This window comes from Lampetra planeri, chromosome 19, assembly GCF_965212315.1.
Source record: "Lampetra planeri chromosome 19, kcLamPlan1.2.h2, whole genome shotgun sequence".
Lineage (NCBI taxonomy): Eukaryota > Metazoa > Chordata > Hyperoartia > Petromyzontiformes > Petromyzontidae > Lampetra > Lampetra planeri.
In genome coordinates, this window is record NC_136125.1 from 7,388,141 (window position 1) to 7,413,838 (window position 25,698).

The window sequence follows — 25,698 nt, forward strand, 5'->3', positions numbered from 1 at the left end:
GGACGGTTACGACACATTTATAAATAACGCGATCTGACCCAAAAACCTATATTATGAATAATATTGGTCGCAAAAGCCTGCTACGTGTTAAAGTGGGTGTCCACGTTCAACGCTGAATCTCGGAACGCACAAGCGGCTCGGCGTTACATTTTATTTAGAGCGTCGTAGCGCTCGTTGTTTTTAAAAGACGTTGTTACTCACTGCAGGCAACTCTAGCGACGCGACCGCACTCTACGATAGCTGGCGTCAAAGCGTGCCACTCGCCCTTCGGCATGGCCTTGTGGGAGCCTCGGTACCCATAAAAACGTTATTTTAGTTTAGTTTTTCTTCCGGTTACTGATGACCTGATGACGCACATGTACGTCAGAAATGGGATAGGGTTACGGTCATTGGGATCACACACGACAGCAGCAGCAGCAACATCGCCACTTACTGGGAAATCTTGGCAAGACACAGGTTAATATTAATAATAGAAAAATGCAGTCATCATCCTCATCGTCGCCATCATGATCATCATCACAAATGTCACGATCATTATCATCATGACTGTCGTTGTCGGGATCGTCACCATCGTCAAAAGCAGCAGCAGCAGCACCACCAGCACCGGTAGTATTCGTTTTCTTATCATCATCGTCATCATTACCAGCAGCAGTGACACCATTATATTGTGATGCAAACAGTAGCATCCTCATTTGGCATTAGAATCGCTACTGGAGCTACCCAGAGGTGAAATCTGGATAAATTCCTCCCCATTTTTTTTTTAGGGGGGGGGGGAGCGGGGGGGGGGTAGGAGGAGGTCTTGGGGGTGGTGAAGCCCTGGAAAAGATTCCATGAGAAATGTATCGCAAATATTGGTTGGTTCTTCAAAACACCACCCACCCCTCCTCTACCGCTACTTCCTCCACCACCACCCTCTCCTCTGCACCGCCACCCACTCCCCTCCATCACCCCTACCCCTTGACAACCACTATCACCCCCCCACACACACCTGCACCCCTTCCCCTCCAGGACCACCAACCCCCCTCTTAATTTCTTCCCTGCAAGTGGCCAGGCGCTCCTACCCGGAGGAACCCAACAGAGACCGGTTTCCAAACACAATAACACGTGCACTCACAGCAACAACAAACAAATACTACAATGCAACTTGTCTTGGGAGCACGTGCTGGCAGTCACGATCGCTGCTGTTTATTATTTTATGCTCACGGCGGTGTCGTTGTTGCTGTCATTGTTGTGGAGTTTGGCCGCTGTGGTCACTTGTAGCACCCCTGGTGGCTGCAGGGGTAATGCGAACCCGTCTATACAATCAGCTCAAGCATCCTGTAGATCACGTGACTTCTGTGTGCCCCCCCCCCCTTCTTAATCCCTCCCCTCTTCTTAATCCCCCCCCCCTTCCACGGCCCCCTGTGAAAACAGACGACTCCGTGTAGCGGTGTCGGGCCTCTGATGTCGCCACCTCTTCGTCCCCATCCTCATCCATCCCCACCCTCCGTTCCCGTTTCTCCGTTCATTTTCCATCCTTTCCCTCTTATTTCCCACTCGTCATTCACTGTCTTCCAATACGAACTCCTTTGTATTTTTGCACTACATCCTTGACTCGACTCCCCTTCCCGCGGTGAAACCATGGGTACAACGGTCGCTCGTCCAATACAACAACAACAACAACATCAGCATCAGCAGCATCATCGTCGTCATCCATGGCCTACCCACGGCTGCACGAAGGCTTCCCTCACACCATCGCCATCCGCCCGAAAGGTGCGACGTCACGGGAAGTGACACTTCGGCGAGGACGAACGCACGTTAAAACAAAAAATGTGTCGCATCCAGATGAACGTGGATGGGTAGGACGGCGGGGGCTAAATCGCCTGCAGATGCTTATTCATTTACTTCAATAAATCCCTGCCGACTCTCCCAAGCGAGTCCCCAGACGTTCCCCTGTAGCTCTCAACACCTGGGGCCATAAGGCTGCAGCGGGGACTGCAGATGGCCCTGGATATCTGGAATAGATCTCAAATTGTCCCTAAATGTCTGACATCCGAACTTTGGAATGTTTCGGAATCCATCCCTCGTGTGGCAATACGCCCAGGAATATCTGGCCTGCATGGTTCCATCAAACACAAAGATTCCCCCCCTCCCACCCCCACCACGTGTAGCCTTAACAGACTGCTGGGGCAAGTGCGGTCAGTGAGCAGCTAACGAAGGCTGGCGTGGCACACGATGGGGGTGGGGGTGGCCAGCACCACACCCAGCCTCCTTTGTCTCCTGAGTGGCGATATCGACGCACCGCACCAGATATTAATTTGAGGCCGAGTCGACCTAAGGGAGACCCAGGACCAGTTCAGACAATCGTCACTGGTTGTTGGCCGCGAGCGCGAATCGAACTCTGGTCACCGGGTTCATAGCGGCCACCATCACCACCACCACATCAATCGCCGACATTAATAGGCGCCCACTATCAGAGCTAAGTGCAGGCCGTGTGCTCACCTGTACGAAAAATCTCCCGCGGGGCTGCGCGTGGAGCATGAGAAAGGAGAAGTCGAGGTTCTGCTTGGTTCTCCACCTGGGGGGGGGAGATGACGGCACGAGGTCTCAAGCTGATCTCAAGCAGCATGTGCCCATCTCCTCACAATCCACCAACCGCACCTCCACCGAAAACCACCAGCAGCAACACCACACGTCATCGCCTGGACCGCTGTACAAACCCACTATCGTGGTGGTGGTGGTGGGGTTGTTCTTCTTGGTTCTTTCGGTAAAGTCATGTAGAAGGGAAATAATAAAATAATAAAAATTAAACATAATAAAATAATTCTCACGACGTTTCGGCCTCAACGCAAGCAGCCATCCTCAGGTGAAGAACAGGTCTGTCGGGAAGACAGCGTCTGAATGAAACACCCCAGGCTTGGAGCATATATTTGTTGGTGGGGTTGTTGTTATTGGGGTTTGCTGGTGGTGGTGGTGGCACGGTTGTTGTTGATTTGGTTAACTTCGCGAAGAAGCATGACAAATCCGCCAGGTGGCTGGGTTAGGGGGTACTGCCAAGGTCCTGGAATGCCAGGTTGGGTAAGACCAATGGTTAGAGAGAAGAGCCGTTGGAGTTCTTTGTTGGCTAGCGTGCCTCCACTCTCTCCGCTACTGCCCTGGGACACATTGATGTTGCCCCTGGCAGCCCCTGGCTGTAAGGAATTAAGTCCCGGTTTAGACCGCGATGGAATTACAAGTTGCCATCGTTGTTGCTGCGAGTCTGTCGCTCTGGGACGGGCGGTGCAGACCAACCTGACTCTCTCCAGCGAGTCTCCAAACGTCTGCTTGAGGCTGCCCATGTCGGGGTAGTAGCCGACGGGAGGGCTGATGACCTCCAGAAGGCCCGTGTCCAGCTCGTGCTGGAACCTGAATGTGACACCAAACATAGATGGACATCTGGAACATCAGTTAAAAAAAAAGAGCTTCATAAGCTCGATCGGATTCCTCCAGATTCCGAGATTTTTTTTTTATTTGTGGTTATTTTTAGATATATTACTATTTTCCTGCGATCTGTCGTCTGTTTTTTTCTATCATAACTCAGTATCTATGTTCGTCTCTGTGCGAGTCCCTGGTGAACCTGGCTGACACCACCAACTCGCAACGCTTGAGAAACCCAGTTGGGCGGCTGGAACCCGGATGTGATCCCAGGGCTCTTCGTGGTGCCGGATCGGCGTTTCCCGACACCGGTATTAGCCCCCCCCCGCCCAACCCTTTCCCGAGCTGCCTGGCCACCTCTGCGAGAGGCTCCGATTAATCACGGCGCTTTCATTAATTAGGCAGAGCACAGGATGGGGCTCTGGGCTCATTACCTTCGTTTGTAGGACCACAACAACAAGGTCACGAGAGGTCACCGTGTCCCCGTATCCTAACGAGCAAGCTCCGGGCGCGCCGCTCGTCTGCCTGCGGTGTAGGACTACAACAGAGCCCGCCGTGGAAATGACACGTTCCTATGGCAGGGGACCAGTGTGTTGCCAAGACAACCGCTGGCAAGATCCACGTGCTCAATTTGGTGGCAGCCCCAGCAGGTTTTGCCGATTTTCACCACCACGAATGATGATGGAGACGACGATTTAATATTGGCGGCACTGCAGCCGACGGTAATCATAATGTTCTTGCTCGCGCTAATGGCAATTATGCTTCGGGATGTAACGATGCATTGATTAATATGGATTAACTTTGAGTCTTAGCATCGTGATACGTACGCCAAATGACCTATGTAATGAATCAATTATTTTTTTATTTCATTATATATTTTGTAATGGGTTTGCGTGACCCCCCCCCCCCCCCCCCGCTACGGTTCACCCCCGATGTTCACGGAAAAAAAACAACAACCCTTGAATAGAATCACAAACTCGGAACCACAACGATTCGCGGGGGAGAGGGAAGCCGTGTCCCCCTCTCTCCAAGGGCGGCCGCGGGCGCTGGGATGGCTCTCGCGTCGTCGAGGAGAAACCCGGAGCGCGACATCCCGAGGCTGAGTTACCGAGGAGGCATGCTTCTCTCGTAACCTCAATCATTGGGGTGGAGCTAGAACCAGGCCTACCCCCCATCGCTACCCCCCCATCGCTACCCCCCATCACTATCCCCATCACAACCCCCCATCACTACCCTCACCACCCTCCACCCCCATCACTACCCCACCCCCATCACTGCCCCCACCCCAACTCCTTCTTAACCGCTCCAACCTGCCCTCCTAAACTGTCACCATATCTACACCACCACTTTGAATAACCCCACTCTTTATTTTAAACCACCAGCATCGTACGCACAATTGTATAATTACCGTGAAGCGCCGAGGACTAAGAGGCGCTTTGTGAATCTGTACAAGATAAGATGAAGCTCCTACACGCGGCTACATCTCATAGAAGTCTGCGACGACGACGACGACGAAGGCTGTGGGGGAGCACCAGGTGCTCGCATCTCTCGTCGGCGGCTCGCTGAATTTGCAATTCCGTTGTTTCGTTGCGTTCGGGTCGCCGGGCCATTCCATTTAAAAGTCAAATTCGCCAACAGGCGGAGTTTAATGTGGATGACGGCAAACTCTCAGGCGCGTTGCACGTGACAGAGGGCGCACACACACGCACGCGCGCACGCGAATTGTACACACACAAAACACACACACATACACACACAGGTCACACACACACGCGAACCATACACACACACGAAACACACGCGAACCACACAGACACACACACGAAGCACACACACACACAAGACGTACACGACACAGTGCACACACACACACAAGACGTACACGACACAGCGCACACACACACACAAGACGTACACAAGACGTACACGACAAAGGTCACACACACGTCACACACACACACACACACGAAGCACACACACACAAGACATACACACGACACAGGCCACACGCACCACGCACACACGACGCACCCGAGACGCTCGTCGTCTACATTCAAAGGTTGTGTCGCGTTCTCGCCAAACCGCCGATAAAAAAAAAGATTAGACACTTTTTTCCCCCTCTTCAAGCGAACATTAAAATTAATGAAGCATTCGCTAAGTGTATGAGTTTACCGTTGTCTAATCGAGTGCATCTCATTTGGCACGGCAGGCAGGGCGATCCAAGCGAGGCCCGCGTGAGCGAGGGAGAGACGGGGAAATCTAGCCGAGGTCCAACAATTTTTTCAGATTCGTCCGAAAAAAAAGATCGTGGCTGCCCGAGGTGTGTGTGTGTGTGTCAAGGCCGTAGCCATGGAGTCAACATTGGGGGGGACCAAATCTTCCAGGGGGTCTGGGGGTCCCCCCCCCCCCCCAGAAAAAAAAATCGAAATTTGAAAACGAATTTCCTGCCTGAAATATAAAAAAAATTCACTAACACACAGGATGGACTTTTTATTCATGTTTTACAATAATGTCTGATAGTGTATTGTATTACATTGCTCTGTTTTTTTTTCTTTATTTCTTTTTCTTGTTTCATTGTATGTAATGGCAGAGGATTGGGGATTTATAAAGTGCAACCATAACCACAATCATATAAACAGAAATCTATTTTATAGCAATATATTGGGGGGCACACATTGAGCATATTTGAACTTTGGGAGGGATGGGTCCCCCCCCCCCAAATTGTTATGATAATTACGGCTTTGGTGTGTGTGGGAAATTTGAGAGATCCAATGTTTGTTGTTGCTGCTGTTGCTGCTGCAGCCGTTTGGCTTCGGAGTGATGGTGTCACGTACCGCACCGCCACCGTGCTTTTCGGGCCAACAATTCGTGTCGTTTGGGACGAGTCGACGTCACTGTCGTTAGCACGAAGACGCGTTTAATTATCGCACGGCGCAAATGGCTTCTGAAATCCGATTGTTGAAATTTGAAACGCACTGCTACCTCTTCCCTCCCTGTTGCCTCTCTGCTCGTCGCCGCCTTCTCCTGCCGCTCCCGTGTGCGAAGGGTCCCCCCCCCCTCCCCCGCATCTTTACAACAGAGCTCCTCCATGTGTCTGTCTCTCTCTCCCTCTCCATATCTCCATGTTTCTCTGTCTTTCTCTGTCTTTCTCTCCATACCTCTCTCCAAGTCTCTCTCTCCGATGCTCTCCAAGTCTCCGTATCTGTCTATATGTCGATGTCTCTCCGTGGTTCTCTTCCCCCATGTGCTCTTGTCCTCATATTGCGTTGAGACAAATCAGCTTCTCAACTCCCCCTATCCCTCCCCCTCCCATCCCCCCTCCAATCCCTCCTCCTCCTATCCCTTCTACTTCTCCCATTCTCCCCATTCCTCTCCATCCTATTGCCCCCCTTCCCATTCCTCCCATTCCCCCCTCCTAATCCTCCCATTCCTCCCCCTCCTTTTCCTCCCCCTCCGATTCCTTCTCTCCTATTCCTCCCCCTCCAAATCATCCCCCCTTCCTCCTCCTCCTATTCAACCTCCTCTTCCTCCTCCTGCCACCACGAGGTTCACCACAACTACCAAACCGCAACCCATCTGCCTGTGCCTGCCGTTAATTCTCCCCGCGGAGCGATGCCGATTGTTTTAAGTGCCGCTGCTTGCGAGTGCGGGGGGGTTTAAACGATCGAATTAACTCCGAGTCGCGGTCTATGGGCTCCGCGAAGGAGGAGGCTGGCGTCCCACCGGCGACATGAGAAAGCTGTTCAGCTCTCCGCTCCTCTCTCTCTCCGCCTCGCTCGCTCTTCTCTGCCTGCACGCTGCCTTCGCGCTCTCCCCTGCCTGCATCTCTCCCTCTCATCCTCTCTCCCCTCCTCGCCACACCTGGTTCTCTCTAATCGCTGCCTACTCGGCGACTCTCTCGCTCCCTCGTCTCTCTCCCGCACCGCGCCACTCTCTAATCTCTCTCGGCAGAAGTCCTCAGGGGAGTGGCTACGAACTGCTCCGTGAGATTTCCGAATGGATTCATCACCTCGAGGCGAGTCGACAGCGATCGTACCGTCGGAATAAAGTGGCCTAATAAAAATGACCAAAAGAAGGAGCGAGAACGCGCAGTTTAAAAACGAGAGTTCTTTTTTTTACGGAGGATTTGAAAATTTGTTTTTTTTTTTTAGTGTTGAGTGCGGTCCATGCCTGGCTTCATCTGGTGTGGGGTTTGGGTGACCCTACTCCCAGCCATCGAGGATTACGCCCTTTTAACCCGGGAAAGCCTCACCCAAGTCTTATGACTCGTTTTTCTATCTGGCGCATCCTGCCACCTTTCAGCAGAAGGGGACGCTACTTGCTCTGTATAATCCAGCGAGAGTCACTTGGCGGTGTCATTTTCCAAATCTGGCGAATTTTGGACCTTACCCATCCGGTACAAGATGGCAGACTCCTCCTGCGGAACGACGCCATGTGAACTTTGACATCTGCTGTGAAAACAGACGGCTCGTAGTATTCCTAGCGGTCAATACACCCCCCCCCCCCGCCACAGTAAATAACCAGCGCGGCTGTTAGATTTGAACCGGGAAGCTCTGGCAAAAAGCGGCGAACGCGCCAATGCCGAGGTCCGTGCCACGCCAGCCCAGTGGACCCCGTCGCGCCTCCTTACCCTTTCTTGAGCTGCTCCACCACCGTGTTCACGTAGCTCAGGTCTGTCTGCAGGCACGGAGCGGGGGGGGGGGGAGCGGTAGGGGGGGGGGGGGAGTGGGGGATGCGACAGAAACCAAAGGGGGGGTAAAGCGACACGGGAGAGAGGGAAATGAGAGAGGCAGGGACAAGATATGGATGGGTAGTGGGAAAGATGACGAGAGGGGAGTGACAGATGGAGATCGGAGAGGGAGACAGAGAGAGAAAAAGGGGTAGATATAAATGAGGTAGAGAGATGAGAAGGAGACGGGGGGAATATAAAGTGGGGACCGGTTGAAAGCAGAGGGAGAGGATGCAGGGTCGTGGAGAGGTGGGAAGCGAGATGAAACACACAGGTGGGGGAGAGCGAGAGAGATGATAAAAATAAGTAGGGAGAGATGTGGGGTCATAGAGACGTGGAGAGAGAGATAAAGAGGGGAGGGGTGCACAGAGAAGGGGAGAGACACCACACAGATAGAATGGGTGACGGTGAGAGATTGAGATAGACACACACGCACGAGAGGTGAGAGACGGGAGAGAGAGAGATTTGGGGAGAGCGGCGGGGAGAGGGAGACAGGGATTGGGGATAGACACGGAGAGCAGGACCCCAGTCATTGCGCCATCTGCTTTGCCCGATACCAGGCAGCGCCTGGCCCCATCGGCCTGCGGGCTTAAACGTGTGCGTTCTCTTGCGTGCAAGCGTGTGCGTGGCTTCAGTTCGTCTGTTTACGTGTGTGTGTGTGTGTCTGTGTGGGTCTGCCTGTGAGATAACTGGGAGGGGCGGTAGCGTCGTGGCTACCGCACCGCGCTACGAACCCGGCGACTCGAATTCGATTCCCGCTCACGACTAACAAACAGTGACGAGCAAATATCTGAACCGATGCTAGGCCTACCCTCGGTCGACTCGGCTTCGAATGAGTACCTGGTGCGATGTGTAAACAACATCGCCACTGGGGAGACAAAGGCGGCCGGGTGCGGTGTTGACGACCCCACGCCCTCATGTGCCGTGCCAGCCTTCGTAGGCGCTCGCTAACGGCACTTGCTCCAGCAGGCTATGTGGGCTACACGGGGGATCTTTGGATTGTGTGTACGTGTTTGCACGATGCCTTAACACACACACGCTCATCCCTGCACACTCTCCGGGACCTTGACAGCCGGGACATTAATGGCACCAATTATTTTCAAGCGACCCACACTCACACGCAGCATCCCGAGATTATTCGTCGTATAAATAATAAATAAATAAACACTCGGATGTCATTTATTTACCAGGAAAAGCCTCGCAGAGTCTCAGGCAGGAGGGTCCTGCCCTGCGGCATTGGAATGTTTGGCAAAATTCATCTTCAGTGGGAATTTGGCTCCATGTCCGAGGAAGCTTAGCAAACGTCCCGATACGAGGTTATAGAATGCAAAAGGTCCGCACGGATGGTTTCAACGAAATGAGTTTTTGTTTTCTCCTTTGTACACAAAACTGACTGGGAATACGCGTCGTGTTGACAACCACTCACGTCGTCGTCGTCTCGACTTGGCGTGAGCTCGCCAACCACCACACCGACCCCAATGGCCCGTACCCCGCACCCCCCCCCCCCCCGTCCACGAGCGCTCCCACGAGGCATCGATCGAAATCGGTCCCCAACGCTCACGATGGAGACCGTTCATCTCTTTCACAAACGGCATGCAATCGACGAGCTCGCTCGCGTTGTGCCGAATGTTGTAACCTAACCAACGGAGACGGAACCCGACGGGGGATGGAGCACGCGGGGGTCGGATGATGCGAAACGTTCGCGAGTTAACTCGTGACGACACCCCCTGCATCGTAACACTTCGCAGAAGGTGCAGGAGGAAGTACATCTCTACTTGCCTGCCACTAATCGTGCACTCCTCTCTCTCCCGCTGGCCCGCAAGTGGGTTCTTAAAGCCATCTGTGGAGGGCCTTTGAGAGTAAATGCCCCCCCCCCCCCCCCTTAAGCTGTCATGGTTATGGGAAGGACGAGGCAACAGCTCGGTCCTAGGGTTGGTAGGTTTACGGCTGAACTCGAGCCGAGTTGAACCATTCATGGGCTGGGTTAGGGTCAAGGCAGGTCAGGACCAGTGTACTAGAGCAGGGGTTATAGTGCGAAGGGTTAGGGGCAGGGTTTGTGTGCGAGTAGAGCGGCCAGCGTACTGGCCAGGTCATCGGCTGGCTGAGGGGGTAAGAGGCGCGAGGTCAGTGCCGTGGTCGTGACAGCGGTGGACTACTCCGTGTGGCCATCGTCTCAGGGCCATCACGTCTCCCCCCCCGCCCCCGCTATTCTCACTGCGGAGCCGCGGGGTCACGACCCCCCCCCCCTACCCTGCTCCACACCACTCCCCGGTGGCCCCGGCTGTCGTGCAAGAGGCAGCGACACGTGAGACCCCCCCCCCCACTCCCCGCACCTTGACAGATAATGCGCCGCTCGGAACGCCGCCGAGACGCGGGGAGGCCTCGGGGTCACTTTGATCGACGTTGCCGTGCGGCGGGAGGGGTGGGGGGGGGGTAGGGGGGCTTTGTAGGGATCAGCTCCGGGGAGAACGGAGCGAGCAGCCCGACGCCCGCGTGGAAGCGTTTGAATTAAATGCGCCGAGTTGGGATGGACGTCGTTGTGCGGTGCGAATCCGGCTCAGCGGGAAGAGGAACCGGCTCGCAAATGGAAGGTTGGGGGGGCGGGACGGGAGAGGGGTTTACTCAGCCCATTATCTGCCCCATTCAGGGTTGATACATACGAGTGCTACTTTGCGGCGAAGTCGGCAGCAGTTGTCCTATGGGTAGAACTCTCCCCCGTCATAGTAATGTCGAATTTACACCACCGGCTCAGGGATGTAAACGGGAGGGTGAGCACCAATTCCTCGCCCGAATGCTCATTCGAGCCGGAAATCACTTTGACCTTGGGATCATCATGTGTCAAAAATATATTACACCACAGTGTCCTGGATAGTTTGAGGCCCATAAATGAGATTCGAAGTTTATTTATTATTATTCTTTTTTAAAGTCTTTCGAAAAAGCAACGTAGATATAAACATAAAAATAAAATATATATCACGACGTTTCGATCGCACTATATTTAAAATGTTTTTTAATGACATAGCAGCTCTCCCGCTATATTTGTTCACCTGATGACGACTGCTTACGTTGCAATCGAAACGTTGTGATGGTTTAATTTTTTATTATTATTCTATCTACGTGGCTTTACCGAATTACCCAAAGAATATTAATTCCTGCAGTCACGAAAGCTTTAAGTCAAGAAATATATATATATATACTGTTGGTCTATTCATTGTGATTCTTAAACATGTTATTGTTAGTTTTAATGTTAGGCCTTTGCCCAATCCTGTCCAACTGGCTCAACGAAGCTCAACAAACGAAACGGTTCATCGGTATAAATAGCTTGTGGTGCGAAGCGTCGGATCGCGTGCGTGCAGGAGCAAAAGTTTGCGATCATTCGAAAACAATCATACGCTCGTGGAACGTTGACGGTGACGTGGTGGGACGTGACAGTAGAAAACGAGGCGGGAAATGATGCGGACGAAAAACAAACAGGGCCGCAGAATAAATAACTAAATGGTTGAATTGTACGTCCACCAGAAAATCCTGATAATCCATTGTAACATGAGGAAGACGACTCGGATTGCCTACTGCGTGTCGAGTTGCATGTACCATGCGTAAAGCACAGGCCAACCAATCAGGGCTTTCTCTTCAATCTCTCAGTCAACCTTCACCCAATGCTTATTCTCCTCCGCTGTCCACGCAGCCTAGAGGAACTCCCTTCTCCCCCAGCTGCCCGTGCTGTCGCAACTCCGCGTGACCGCTCAACAAGCCCGGGATCAATTACGTTTCCTTAAATTCCCTCCGCCTATGGCCGACTGCCTCCCGTCTCTCCGTCAAAGTTCACGTGCCCGCCGTTTCTGTGCATCGTCGTGTTGAGATGGAGTCACACTTAAGACACGAACAACGATGCCGATGATTGCTGCTGCTGCTATTGGTACTGCTGCTACTGCTGTTGCTACTGCTGCTGCTACTGCTGCTACTGCTGTTGGTACTGCTGCTACTGCTGTTGCTACTGCTGCTGCTACTGCTGCTGGTACTGATGTTGCTACTGCTGCTACTGCTGCTACTGCTGCTGCTACTGCTGCTACTGCTGTTGCTACTGCTGCTGGTACTGCTGCCAATGCTATTGCTACTGCGGCTGCGTAATCCCAGTTGAGTAATTTGTTGCGTCGTTTTCGACTTTGGCCAATTTGGGCCGCGACGCCGGCACGAAGCGAGGGCCTCCACGCTTGCGAATGCCATCGCAGGATCTGTCACGTGCGCTGCAAGTGAAGCAGACGGCGTGTAGCGTGGGTGGAGTTTGGGGGGGGGGCATTGCCTTTATCAGATTATTTTCAGTACTTTACAATTATATGCACCCACGGGATAAAGAGAACCCTTGTGGGGCCGTCCATAAATGACGTCACGCGATTTTGGACGATTTTTGACCCCCCCCTCCCTTCATCACACGGCGTCACAAAAAGTCAGACCCCCCCCCCCTCAAATATGACGTCACAAAGCTCTGCCCCCCAGCCCTCCCAAAAATAAAACATGCTTCAAATCGCTTTAAACTATTGTCATTGTAGTGCGTACTTAATGTGGCGCTGCACTCTGATGTTGTAGGAGAAAACATTTATTAAACAGTCTATTTAATTAAGTAGAACGTGCTGTCTATATTTATTTAAAGTTGCGCATTTTGATGTGACGTCACATTTTCAAACCCCCGCCCCTCGTCACACATCGTCACAAATGTCTGACCCCTCCCCCCCCCCCCCCAGGTGCGTGACGTCATTTATGGACTGCCCCGATGTTGTGTAGTATTATGACTACGCTCACCACACCCGCGGTACTAATGAGTGTGGCCACTGGATTCGAACCGTGAAGCTCTGCAAAAAGCCCAGGACGCACTACCGTTGAGCCACATAACATGCAAAATGCCCCCCTGCCTCACCCCGCATAAACCCTTTCAGGCTGCTGGGGCAAGTGCTGCTCGCGTGTGCCCCAACACCACAAAAAAACTGTCCACTTCCGTCTACCCGGTGACGACATAGTCGCACAGTGGCAGCAGCCGCCACTCGCCTGAAGCCGATTTGACAAAGACGAAGCCCAGAACGCGTAATAATTGCTCAATAAAAACACGCACACATTGCGTCAGATTGTAACAACGGCTATCATGGGGGCCTACCATCCCCGACGCCCCTAACAACTCCTAACCCACCCACCCCGCATCTTGAACACGCAGGTTTTTGCCTTCAAGAGCGTGGTCACAGCTCTGCAAAGATTTTGCAGCAAGCAGCTCGGCAACACGAGATGCGCGTAGCCGATGCTACCCAACCCCCATCACCCTTTCAGTAACCACCCCGCCCGCCCAACGCCGAGAGTGCGTGAGCTGTCCGTGGTGCTGAACCGCCCCCTCTCCCAAGGACTGGGTCTGTGCGTTGCCAAGCAGGCGACGGGTGGAAGTTTCCACTTGAATTTTGTTTAATCAGGGTGAGGGGGGGGGGACCAATCTCATTCGCAACAGTGACCCGGGTCACCAAAATGGTAAGAGCGATCTGAAGGAAAGTGGAAAAAAAACTGTTTCAACTGCTGAGGATTCGCTGGGAGCAGGCGATTGTGTGTGCGCCGATTCGATTTTGAAGCATTTCATGTTTTCTGCATTAAACGCCTCTTCTCCTCCTGTTTCTCATCTGCAGGGCTCCAACTCTTTTTTATTGTATAGACGTGGGTTTATTGGTGATCGTTGTTTGTCGATGTTTTACCGGCAGCGGCGGAGGGAGTGGCAGCGCAGTGTTGTGCGACCCCTGCACTGTGAAACCCGTTCAGCAATCACCGTGACCAACACGATGCGGGGAATGCCTTCATCCAACAGTGGATTGGCAAAAGAGCTTTGCGGTATCTTCGTGCTGCTTTAATGCACAACTGCGCGCAACGCGATGACGGAGAATGCAACAGAAATGTCGGTTTACACGAGTACCGAACACGGCTTACGAGTTGAGCCTCAGACCAACTGTCCCCAATTCAAACCCTAAGCCGAGCAATTATAACCTTAACCCCCATCACTGGCTGGAACTAGGGGGCTTAGGTTCAGCCAGGTAGGCGACCAGGAGAATATTTCAACACACATCCTTCGACACACCACATCCGGTAAACGTCTATGGCTGTGAGGCACGTGCCTCTACTTACGTTATATCAGCAAGCCGGAAAATATTTAGTGAGAAATTAAGAACTTGGATCATAACCTTGATCTGAAAGACTGATGAAATCCCAAGCTTGAACCATAATCGTAAATTTAACCTCAATGATTAGTTCATGTCTATAACCCTAACCCTAGCACCTAGCCATAACCCTAGTCCTATTCATAACTCTGACAGTAAACATAGCATCTTTATATCCACAACCTTACCCCTAACTGTAACTCTAAATTGAACTGCTAGCCATAAAAATACCCCTTGCGCTAACCTGAGCACGTAGCGAAAACACCGGCTGTACCCTTAACTCTGACCCTAAATCTCACCACTAAATCCTACCCCAGTCATAGCCCCTAAATTGTCGGCGATAACTCATAGCCAAAACACAAGCCCTAAATTCTTACCCCTAATGCTGTCCCCTACCCCTAGCACTCACTGTCGAGACAATACCTGACCATGATTCTGCCCCTAACTCTAACTCGGCGCCTCACCCCTACAGCCAAAAACCCTCTCCCCTAGTCCCAGCCTTAAATCCAACCCTATAGATACTGCTCCTGCGGTGAATTTACCATTGACCCCTAACTCTTGCCCCAACCCCGCCAATAAATCTATCCCCTAGCCCGAAAATGCTGATCCCGTGTAAGTCACCCTTAGCTGCGGTGCTGAGTGGAGCCGAGTGGAGAGTGTCGAGCTCGAGTCAATTCAATCGCAACAAACACCGTCCCCGCGCTCAACCCGAGCGGAATTTATATTCCATCTAGTGCGCGGGCGTGTGCGTGTATTTGTGTGCGTGCAGCTGTCTGTGTGCGTGTGTGTTGAGGAGCGGTCGTGCCGCGCTTAGCACGCCGCGGTTAGCACACCGCGCTGCAAACCCGGTGGCCCGAGTTTGATTCCCGCTCACGGCCAACACCAGTGACTTATCTAAACTGGTCCTGCGCCACCCCTAGGTCAACTCAGCCTAAATTGGTACCTGGTGCGGTGCGTAAACATCACAGCGAGGGAGACAAAGGCGGCCGCGGGTGGTGTTGGCCACCCACCACTTCTTGCGCCATGCCAGCCTTCATAGGTGCTCACTTACACTTGTCCCAACAGTCTGCTGAGGCTATACGGGGTATCTTTGTCTTTGTATCTGCGTGTGGGTGTCACTGGAACCATATTAACTGCTCCACGCGAGGGTGTCACCGAGCATAGATTGACTGCACGGTGGCAGGCAGGGAGGCAGCTGGGGAGACTGGGGAGTGCAGATTTCTTGGACCCACAGTTCCAGGACCATACTTCCAAGTCGCGTAACATCGACTAGAGCCGGGACGATCGTTCGATTACGCGGAGACGAATCGACTAAAATTGTAACGGCTCCTTTTGTTTTGCAGTCGGCTACTCGGAGCTGGACAAGCCACGCTCGGCGTGCCGTGCCAGACGATGCCGATGAGGTCGCCCATCACCTCCCGTTCAGCGGCACACGTGCGGACAGACTTGATAATTCTATTGCCAGCTTTGCCTCGCTTTATGCAGGTTTGGTTCGTGCGATGTTGCATGCATGGGGCTAAACCGTTTCCATCCGAAATTTGCTCCATGCGGTTTGAATTCACTCTACATGGGGCTATGCGGTTAGACGTGGAACAACATTGTGGTGTGTACTGTGTGTGTGTACTGTGTGTGTGTACTGTGTGTGTGTACCGAGTGTACTGTGTGTGTATTTGCAGGCAGCTGTCTCCTAGTGCGGTGCATTGTGGGTTGGGTGGCCTTGTGGTCCACGCTACGCGATTTCTCGTTGTGCGCCCCTCTCTTTGGAATGCATCTACTACTACCGCAAGAAGCCACTCCTTCCGTGGGACACGTCGAGCATTCAGGCAGGTAATCGAACTGATAATCGCCGGAGTAAGAATCGAATTCCAGCCCAGCCCAAATCCATTCTCACGCTTGTGCTATGCAGAAGGCAGTGGCGACTCGTGACACTTCCACGAGGTGGGGCTGTTGTGAGTGACCTCTGAAGAGACGGTGTTCTAGTGATGAAAAACCTCGTCGCGTTATCGGCCTTCCCGTGAAAGTGATATAACAACCGTCTCATCCACCAACGGTCGGCATTTTATAAACAATACGAAACAAAAACAACAAAGCACTCAAATGCTGTCCCCATGACCCTCAAGTTCACACGACACAAGCCCTTTGACTCTGCCAAAAACCTCGAGTGTGTAGAGCGTGAGCTGCTGTATTTCCCCAGCGTGACCTCGCGTTGTGACATCGTCTCATTACAGCCACGGGCGCCTTTTTCACCATCGCCCTGAATGGGTCTCAAACGGCGTGGCCAAAATACTAAAATCTGATCGCTGTGACTAAAGGGAAATCTCTCACTCGGATGCCTTCACAGCCGCCCCGAGACCTCCCCGAGGCACAAGTCAGACTGTGATGTTGCAGCGGTTCCCAATACGAACTTAAAATATTATCTTCATTCTGCAATTCGCATCGAAAGAAGCATTACGTTTAAATTATTTTAAACACAACAAAGCAATTTATAGAAAAGTAATTTCCTTTTTATCAGAAAATACTTTTCTCATCACCAGCTGTTTGGTGGGGCGGTGCCCCAACGCCCCTTGGACGAACCTCGCCGGGAAGGAGGAGCTCATTTGCCGATTTGACGTGAACGTTCGTTTTCCCTTTAAGACGACAGCGCATTGACGAGCGCGTCGAGTCGTGCACCGCTGCCGACGCAGCAGCAGCAGCAGCGTCATCACCAAACAATCTGTTCGAGTTCCACGCGCTCGCGAGTCACGCGCCGTGCAAATTCGGATTAACGGTGTCCGGTGGCACGACCACCGCCACGGAGACGGAGCGGTGGCAATCGGCTCGCAGGCGCCAAGTGGAGCGTCCATGGCAGGGCCCTAATAAGGGAATGGACGACGGCTCAGTGTGGGCCCTCATCCAGCAGCGGATTTGATCACGGCCGATGATGACGGTGACGACCGTGAACACATCGCATGGAACGATGTGTTCACGGGAATCCCGTGAGGCCTCGGTATATGCCACGCGCGCCACGGAGTCATCGATTCTTAAGCGGATCGTGACGCCCCGAATCGTGACAATTCATCAACTCATCGCGGTGGGGTGGGTGGGGTGTTACAGGGCCTCATTTGCATGCTCGGAGCATCCACTCTCTCCACCGCCCGTCTCCCCGCACCGTCGCTCCGCCTTGCCGCTGTCCACTCGCCGTCTTCAAAACCCTCCACGGACTCGCCCCGGCCTGCATCTCATCTCTCTCCCTCCCTTCCCCCCCCACACACACACACACGCACTCTCCTGCCTCTCCCCTCCCATCTCACTCCTCCCCTCCACGCACTCTCCTACCTCCCCCCTCTCATCTCACTCTACTCCACACTCTCCTACCTCTCCCCTCCCATCTCACTCTACTGCCCTCCACGCACTCTCCTACCTCCCTCCTCTCATCTCACTCTCCTCCCCTCCACACACTCTCCTACCTCTCCCCTCCCATCTCACTCTACTCCCCTCCACGCACTCTCCTACCTCTCCCATCGACTCCACTCTGCTCCAAAAGCAAAGGCTCTGTCGAATGTCTCAGTCATCCTACACTGAGTGGCAAGGTCACTCTCTCTCCTGCGCTGCCCTCGCTGTCTAGAACTCCCTTCTCTCCCCCTGCCATCTGTGCTCACGACTCCTGCTCCATCCACGCACAACGCGACGGGCTCTGCGACGCTTGCCAACGTCGGCTTCTTCTCAGCAGCATTGAATTCTGACCTTCACGCGTGAAGCAGCGTCGCGCGATGACGTTACACGCCGCGCATTGGCGTGCCGCTGTGCGAGATGGCGAATCCTTTTAGCACCGATTTGACTCCAGGTTTAGTGCAGCAACCCTTTGATCAATGCGGCCGGGTTTCTCCGCGGGGGGGAGGGGAGGGGGTGTTAGTCCCGACCAGCAACACAACTCTACACTCAAGCGTCGGTCTCATTCAATCATCCGCACAAGAGTGATCGTGACCCCCCTCGTTACACGCGGACGGACAGACACAGCTCAACGCATTAACGCAGCTTTACACCTTTGTTGGAAAGCGTGAAAAAAAACGAAACACGTTGAGGGTAAACGCCATTTACATAACGGACGGCTGCTGCTGCTGCCACCGCTGTGGGTACCTGAGGAGGAGGCCCTTGCCCTTGTCATCGTTGCTATTTGCTTTAATCGATTTGGATGAGGAGGAGAGTGGGGGGGGGTCCCTGGGCCGCCCACCCCCCCCCCCCCCCGTTCCACAACTCGATCCGTCATCAAGGCCACGTTAGCGAACACCTATTAGGGGTTGCGAACCGCGTGTCCTGCACGGCATGTTGCTCTACCGGTGTCGTGGTTGGTCGGTGAGTGTGTGGTGTGGTTGGTCGGTGAGTGTGTGGTGTGGTTAGTCGGTGTGTCGGGTGGTGTGTTGACCGGTGCATAATAGAATGCTGCACTTACCGGTGTGTGTTGGTATTTTATGTAATAACTGGTGTGCTCCGTGTTGTGTTGTTGTCGTGGCACGTGTCGTCGTGTTGTGTGCCGCGGGGGTGGTGGTGGGACCCCGCAAGGGACGCACCTCTGCGATGAAGACGATGATGAGGCAGTCCCTCTTTTCGTTGGGCGAGAGCTCCTGGGTGAGCGACGCGAGGGTGTCCATCAGGTAGGTCTGCACGGCGCGCCTCACCGTCGGCACACCCAGCACCACCGACACTGCACCAGGCAGCACACCACCCCACACAATAATAGCACAACAACAACACAACAACGTGCAATCCCACACACCACTCCACAATGCCCCCCCCCCGCCTCACGCCCAACACCGTGGGACCAAATATTTCCAACATTTTTTTTCTTTTTGCGATGAGCACAGACTTCACTGTATGGCAGCTCCCCACTCCCTCGAGAGCGTCGCTGGACTCCGCGTCACCCACGCGTGGCCGCGGCTACAAGGTCACGGCGTCAAGGTCACGGCGTCAAGGTCACGGCGTCAAGGTCACGGCGTCAAGGTCACGGCGTCAAGGTCATGGCGTCAAGGTCACCATGCGCCACGTGGAGGGCGTGGTGGGTGAACCGTTCGTGTGTGGAGCTGACAAATGGAACGGGGGGGGGGGCGTGGGAGGGGGGAGATATGATCTACTGTGGGGGGGGGGGGGGGCAGGGGGCATGATAAGATGGTGATGACGGTAATTATATTTTCTCTTAGGGGGCGATAGTTAATGAAAGTGCATCACTCTGTCCTTCCAGTGCATATTGTGATAGTTTCTCCGGGTCATCTCAGTCTAGCCGCTCCATTGTTGTAAATGTATTGATCGTGGCTGCTGCTGCTGCTGCTGCTGATGGTGGAAGGAATTTTATGGTGGCGAGGAGGTGAGGGGTGAGGTGAGAAGAGAGGAATGACTCGGGGATGAGCAGAAGGAGGAGCGGGGAGGAGGCAGGGGGAGTGCGTGCAGAGAGGGGGTGGGGGGAGAGGAGGGAGATGGATGGATGGGAGCCGAGCGGAGGATGAAAGGAGCGGGTTTTAAATGCAGGCGAGGGGCGAGTGATAAATATGAGAGCAAAAACGAGGACCGGGCCAAGGCTGGCAGATCGGGAGTGAAGAATGGAATTGTTGAATCGCATTTAAAATACGAGATACGCACGCATATGAACACATGCGTATGCACACGTGTAGATTCACAGACGCACGCACGCGCGCGCGCACGCCACGTACACACAAAAGACAAAGATCACCCGTATAGCCTTAACGGACTTTTGGGGCAAGTGCTGTTAGCGAGCACCGACGAAGGCCGGCATGGCACACGAGGGGACGGGTGGCCAGCACCACGCCAGGCTGCCTTTGTCTCCCCAGTGGAGATGTTTACTACACACCGTCTCAGGTAACTCATTTCAGACTGAGCTGACCTCGGAAGACCCAAGGATCTGTTCAGATATTCACCACTCGGCTATCCCGAATCTAAGGCGCGTGTTCCCGGTAGAACGAGCGGACTTGCTCCAGACGGCAGCCACCCCCGGATGCTGCCGGGAAATGTCTTAGAACGTTAAACACGCACGATATCAGTCCCAGGTGCTTTTTGTTGTTGGTGTCGTTGTTGCCGTTACAAACGCCACGGAAAAGAAGATAAATATGACAAGCCTCGGTTATTATGCTCAACGATCCACGCACGATTCTGCATTGACAAGACCGAGTGTTTTCTCGTGAGTTTTTTCTCTACGAATAAAAAAAATTCTCCCGACAGAAAGGCCAACGACAGGGTTAGCGTGGCGGCGCATCAGGGCTGGGAGGCGCGCTAATTGAGACACCGTTACAGACTCCAGGACGCCGTGACAAGTCTCACGCGTTCTCTCTCTCTCTCTCGCACACTCATCATCTCCTCTCCTCCACCAGCGAGTCGGCAAACTCTGCGTCCGCAGCACTCGGCTTTCATCATCACTACTACTACTGCTAACTGCGCTCGTTTGCTCACTTTTTTTCAGGAGGCTCCCGCAAAATGTACACAGTCCAGGCGGGGAGGGAGGGCGATGATCGCTTTGTGCAATTCCAATTGAGTCATTGTTCGGGTGGGTTTTTTTTTCATTATTCTATAAGTGCGGAGAACACGATGCCGGGCACACGGCGGCCTGCTCTTGCAAATGACGTCCGCTTGCGAGTGAAGCCGGACGGTAACGTGTTTGCATTGTTGCGGTAACTCCACACCGCTGCATTCACCAGGGCCGCCGCTGGATTCGAACCGTGAGCCTCCTGCGACAACGAGCGGCAGAACCGCGTCGCCGCCCAGCTGCGAGTAACAGGTAAAGGTGCAGCGCTGCAACCGTCTGCTCGCGGCACTGCTGGCAGAAGGGGCCTTTCGCACGCGAGGGAGCTCTGGAGGTTATGCTGGTCGACTGTTCCACACTGGCCACACGAAGAGGTGGGATTTACCCACATTTTACCCCACCATACACGACACTTTCCGATGGACTAACCGTGGTGCATCCATTTGCGTGGACATAGGCTGCCCGAGGTTTGGGGGGGGGGGGGTGCAGGGGGAGTGTTATTTAAATCACTTGCCCCATCGTTCACACTGCCGCGCCGGGAGACTGAACCGGACCGATTGCGGTGGGGCGGTGGAGACTCTGGGCACCCACCGGGGGCCTCTGGCAAGGGCGGTGCGGCCCTGCCGTGTTATAGAGGGGAACCCACAGCGGCGGATACCAAAGAGCTACCTCCGAGAATCCTTTCAAGACGACATCTGGTTCACACGGTTAGGGGACAGAACTTTCCCACGCACCCTTGAACCGAGAGTAATGTTCGTCGCGTGACAGCGCGATAGTCCAAAATTATAAATGTATATTTATAGATTTTTGTTGTTATTCTAGGCAATTGTGATTAGTCGCATTAAGTGGAGAGCAAATTAAATCGTTGCGATAATTTTTAGTTTTACATGGCCATCGTCGCTTAAGCAAATTGCATCGCACAATCACGGAGGCACCGCGGACAAGCTGGAAGGACACCCAGGCGGTGAGATGGTGCTAACAATTGCCCAAGCCCTGTTCTCCTATATACTTGTACATGCGACACCATAAATCATACTGTCATCATCACCCGAATCATCACCGTCATTCATGAAATAATATCATCAATCGTCATCATTCAATAATATCATCATCGTCGTCGTTGTCGTCATCATCATCGTCATCATCATCGTCATCATCATCATCATCGTCAGGTTGAATGCAGCCATCCACAGTCAACGTGCCTCCCCGCACTGCATCGATCGGGACGGGTGGCGAGTGCCCGCTGGATGAAGCGAGCAACTTAACAAAACCACTCCCTATCACTCACACGGATGCACATACGTGGATAAATCACACACAGACACATAGACCTAGTCAGACCACCCCCCCCCCACCCCCCATACAGCATTTCAGACTGTTGTTAGCAAGTGCTGCGTTGGCATGCGATGGCCAGCACAGCAGAAGTCGGGGTGGGTGGCCAACACCACGCCCGGCCGTCTTCATCATCTCACCACACACACCACGCCAAGAACACCTTAAAAGTAAAATATATGAGAGGCAACCGTTGTGGTAAACGGCCCATCGGCATATTGTGTCGTTGCCGTGTTTCGCTGCGCTTCGTGCGCCGCTACCAACAAGATTCGTTTCAACGTGCGCACAAACTCGCGTGACCTCCTCCTCCTCCTCCGTGTCTCTCAACGTCCGCTCATCTCACTTTCTCCAAGAGCCGGAGCGAGATGAGGTCGCGTGCTATCCCGTCGAGATTATTTCACGTGGGTTTTTTTTCCCCCTTCCTTTCTCTTTCTGCTGTACACCCCTTCGCAGATTTCACGACCGAAAAATAGAAAACCCGGCAAGAGAGTTGAGGACGCTCGTGGCGGGCGGCGAGATCCGATCTGCCGCCGGGCGCACACCGTCCGGCTTAAGCAGCGCGGTGTCCGTCGTGCAGGCGAGGGACACGCGCGCACAGCACACACTCAACCTCGTGCCACGTCCAGCCGCGCAGGCGCGTCGTGTAGCGCGATTTCTGGGGACAAACATACGCTTGGCCACGTACACAGCAGCGCGAAGAGCTCACAAACCGAAAGCCGCGCGGAGCGAGGGGCAACCCGTACAAGAATGTCATGGGCCTTGCGAGAAAGGGGAGAGGGTGTGGGTAGATTATGGGGATGAGTAAACACCCCCCCCCCCCCCACCGGCCCCCGTGGTTCCTTACCACCCATGCGGCCCTGCGTGAGGTGCACGGCCGGCGCGAGGCCGCGGCCCGGCGGCAGCAGCAGGTGAGGGAGGTAGTAGAAGATTCCGCCCATGGGCCCCTCCGCCTCGCGGGAAGCTGCGGTGCCGCGGTTGACGCCGACGACGACGCCGCTGACGGCGGGGACCGCGGCAACGACGCCGCCACCGCCGCCGTCGACGACCAGCGGCACACGCTTCTCTCGCTTCGCCGCACCTGCACGGCGGAGCGGCACGGGAGCGGGGGTCACCGAGCGGTGCGTGGCGAGGGTGGTGAGAGAGGCGGCGGTGGCCGTGTCGGCTTTGGTAGTGGCGAGGATGGCGAGGGTGGTGGTAAATGAACTTTGAACTTTGGTGAGAGAGGCGACGGTGGCCATGTCGGCTTTGGTAGTGGCGAGGGTGGCGAGGGTGGCGGTGGTGGCTTTTATGGCGGTGATGGCAGCGAGAGGGGTTGGTGGTGGCTGTGGTGAAGATGATGGTGATGCTGTTGCTGCTGCGGTTCTTGCTGATGATGCCGGTAATTATACTCTGGATGCTGATGACGACAATGGCAATGATGCGATTACTGCTGCCGATGCCGATTCTGCTCCTGATGCTGCTGATGATTTTGCTGCTGACAAGGTCGTTCATGCCGCTGACAATGATGTTGATTCTGCCGATGACGATTCTGCTGCTGATAATGATTCTGCTGCTGATAATGATTCTGCTGCTCCTGCTAAGGAGGAGGAAAAGGAGGATGATGTCGCACCGTCGTTGCTGCGGTTGCCGCGCTGTAGGCCGTGCAGCACGGAGGCGAGCTCGCGCGAGCGCTGGGCACTCTTCGTCTCCAGCAGCAGCAGCCGCTCGTGCACCGACTGCAGCTCGCGCTGGTACCCCGCCACCTCGTCATCTGCGACGACGGCGACAACAACAACAACACACACACGCACGCACACATACACACAAGCCACCAGCTCGTTAGCAACAACACGGGGGCCACCTCGTCAGCTGCGGCGACGACAACAAGAACACACAAACACACACACACGCACACACACACACGAACACACACACACGCGCACACACACACACACACGAACACACACACACGAACACACACGCACGCACACACACGCACGCACACACACGCACGCACACACGAACACACACACGAACACACACACACACGAACACACACACACGCACACACACACGCACACACACGCACACACACACACGAACACACACGCACGCACACACACACACACACACGCACGCAGACACACACACGCACACACACACACACAAACACACACACACACACGCACACACACACACACACACGAACACACACGCACACACACGCCGCCGCCTCGTTAGCAACAACACGGGGGCCACCTCGTCATCTGCGGCGACGACGCCAACACACGGCACCTTCCGGCACGAGTCCGTGGTGCATCTGCCAGTCATCTCAGTCAGTCAACCCATGGCGCCTGTCCCGTGACCTCCTGCCAGTAACCCTTGGACACATCACGTGGCCTTCAAGCGCCGCGCTGAAGTCACCGCAGCTCAGCGGTGAACGGCGGCGGTTGTGGTGGTGGTGGTTGTTGTTGTTGTTGACATGAGCCTGAAGCTCCGTTAATTCAGAACAGGACTTTCATTTTACTCCTAGAACCCACAGTCGTGGGTGGGTGGGGGGAGGCCGTCATCTAGCAGCGGCATGACAACAGGGCTCTACGTGTACACAGGGCCTCACAGAATGTTTTACTGGCGGCAGTGGGAGAAATATTTCCTGCAACTCAGCCTCGTACAGCTTTGGCTGGCCTTCAGCGCCTGCGTGTATAACATCATTCTTATTACTGTTGTTGTTGTTTTTCCGGGTCACCTGTTCCTACGATGTCAGCGGCCGCTGTCTTCATCTTGCGTTAACGACGAGCGAGTGAATCTTTTACATTCCCCACGGTCATTGCTTCCAATTTATCTACCCCCCCCCCCTCCTCCCCGCCCCCCACGCAGCGCAAATCGTTAGCCGAAGCGGCACATTGACAATTAAATGTAGCGGGCGAGCGATCGCCATTGGGCTGTCGGGAGATGCGATCATTTGCCGCGGGGCTGCGCTCAGCCATAAATCGGGACGGGGGCAGAGGAGGGGGGAGGGGGCTCACGCGCCCCCCCCCCCCGCCCGCTCACCAAATTCAATCAGCGTCCTCCGCACCGTGAAATCATCTCCATTGTTCATTATTTATCTCCCTCGAATCTCGCCGCGAGGCTCCCGCGAGCGCCAGCAGCTCGGGGCGCTCGTGTTGTGGCGGGTAGCGCGTCGCAAGCAGCCGGGAGGCTTAAAAAAGCATCGTCGCGAATCGATTCTTTTCCGGATGCGCTGCCACAGGCTGCCTCGCACGTGGCGCGAGGCACGACCACGAGAGGGCACGGCACGCCGATCCGTCCTGTGATGTTGTGCCCTGCGTTAACGATAATCGTACCGACAGGTCCGTAGGCACGTCGGACAACAATGTGGACGCAAGAGAGGCGAGATCGTCCGACGTTTCGCTCCGCCCGCCCCAGATAGCTCCTGGGCGGTGACACGACCCCAGCGGTAGCGCACTCGCGACCTGTTGTGGTCGTTCGAATGCAGCGGCCACCCCGATTGTTACTGCGGTGTGTAGCAGCCGTGATGATAGCACGCGCCGTCTGCTTCCAAGCGGACGTTAAATATCCCC

General features: G+C 54.3%; 1 protein-coding gene across 1 annotated transcript in view; it reads right to left on the reverse strand.

The window, feature by feature from the left end:
• Positions 1–25,698, reverse strand: part of LOC144724026 (alpha-1,3-mannosyl-glycoprotein 4-beta-N-acetylglucosaminyltransferase B-like) — a 121,754-nt gene that overhangs the window by 20,401 nt on the left and 75,655 nt on the right. Inside the window, exons 2-7 of the mRNA XM_078602850.1 lie at positions 23,748–23,888; positions 22,983–23,216; positions 18,849–18,982; positions 8,024–8,070; positions 3,271–3,384; positions 2,482–2,557 (exon numbers count right to left, since the gene is read on the reverse strand). Coding sequence (XP_078458976.1) covers positions 2,482–2,557; positions 3,271–3,384; positions 8,024–8,070; positions 18,849–18,982; positions 22,983–23,216; positions 23,748–23,888 — 746 coding nt within the window. The remainder of the gene's footprint in view (positions 1–2,481; positions 2,558–3,270; positions 3,385–8,023; positions 8,071–18,848; positions 18,983–22,982; positions 23,217–23,747; positions 23,889–25,698) is intronic.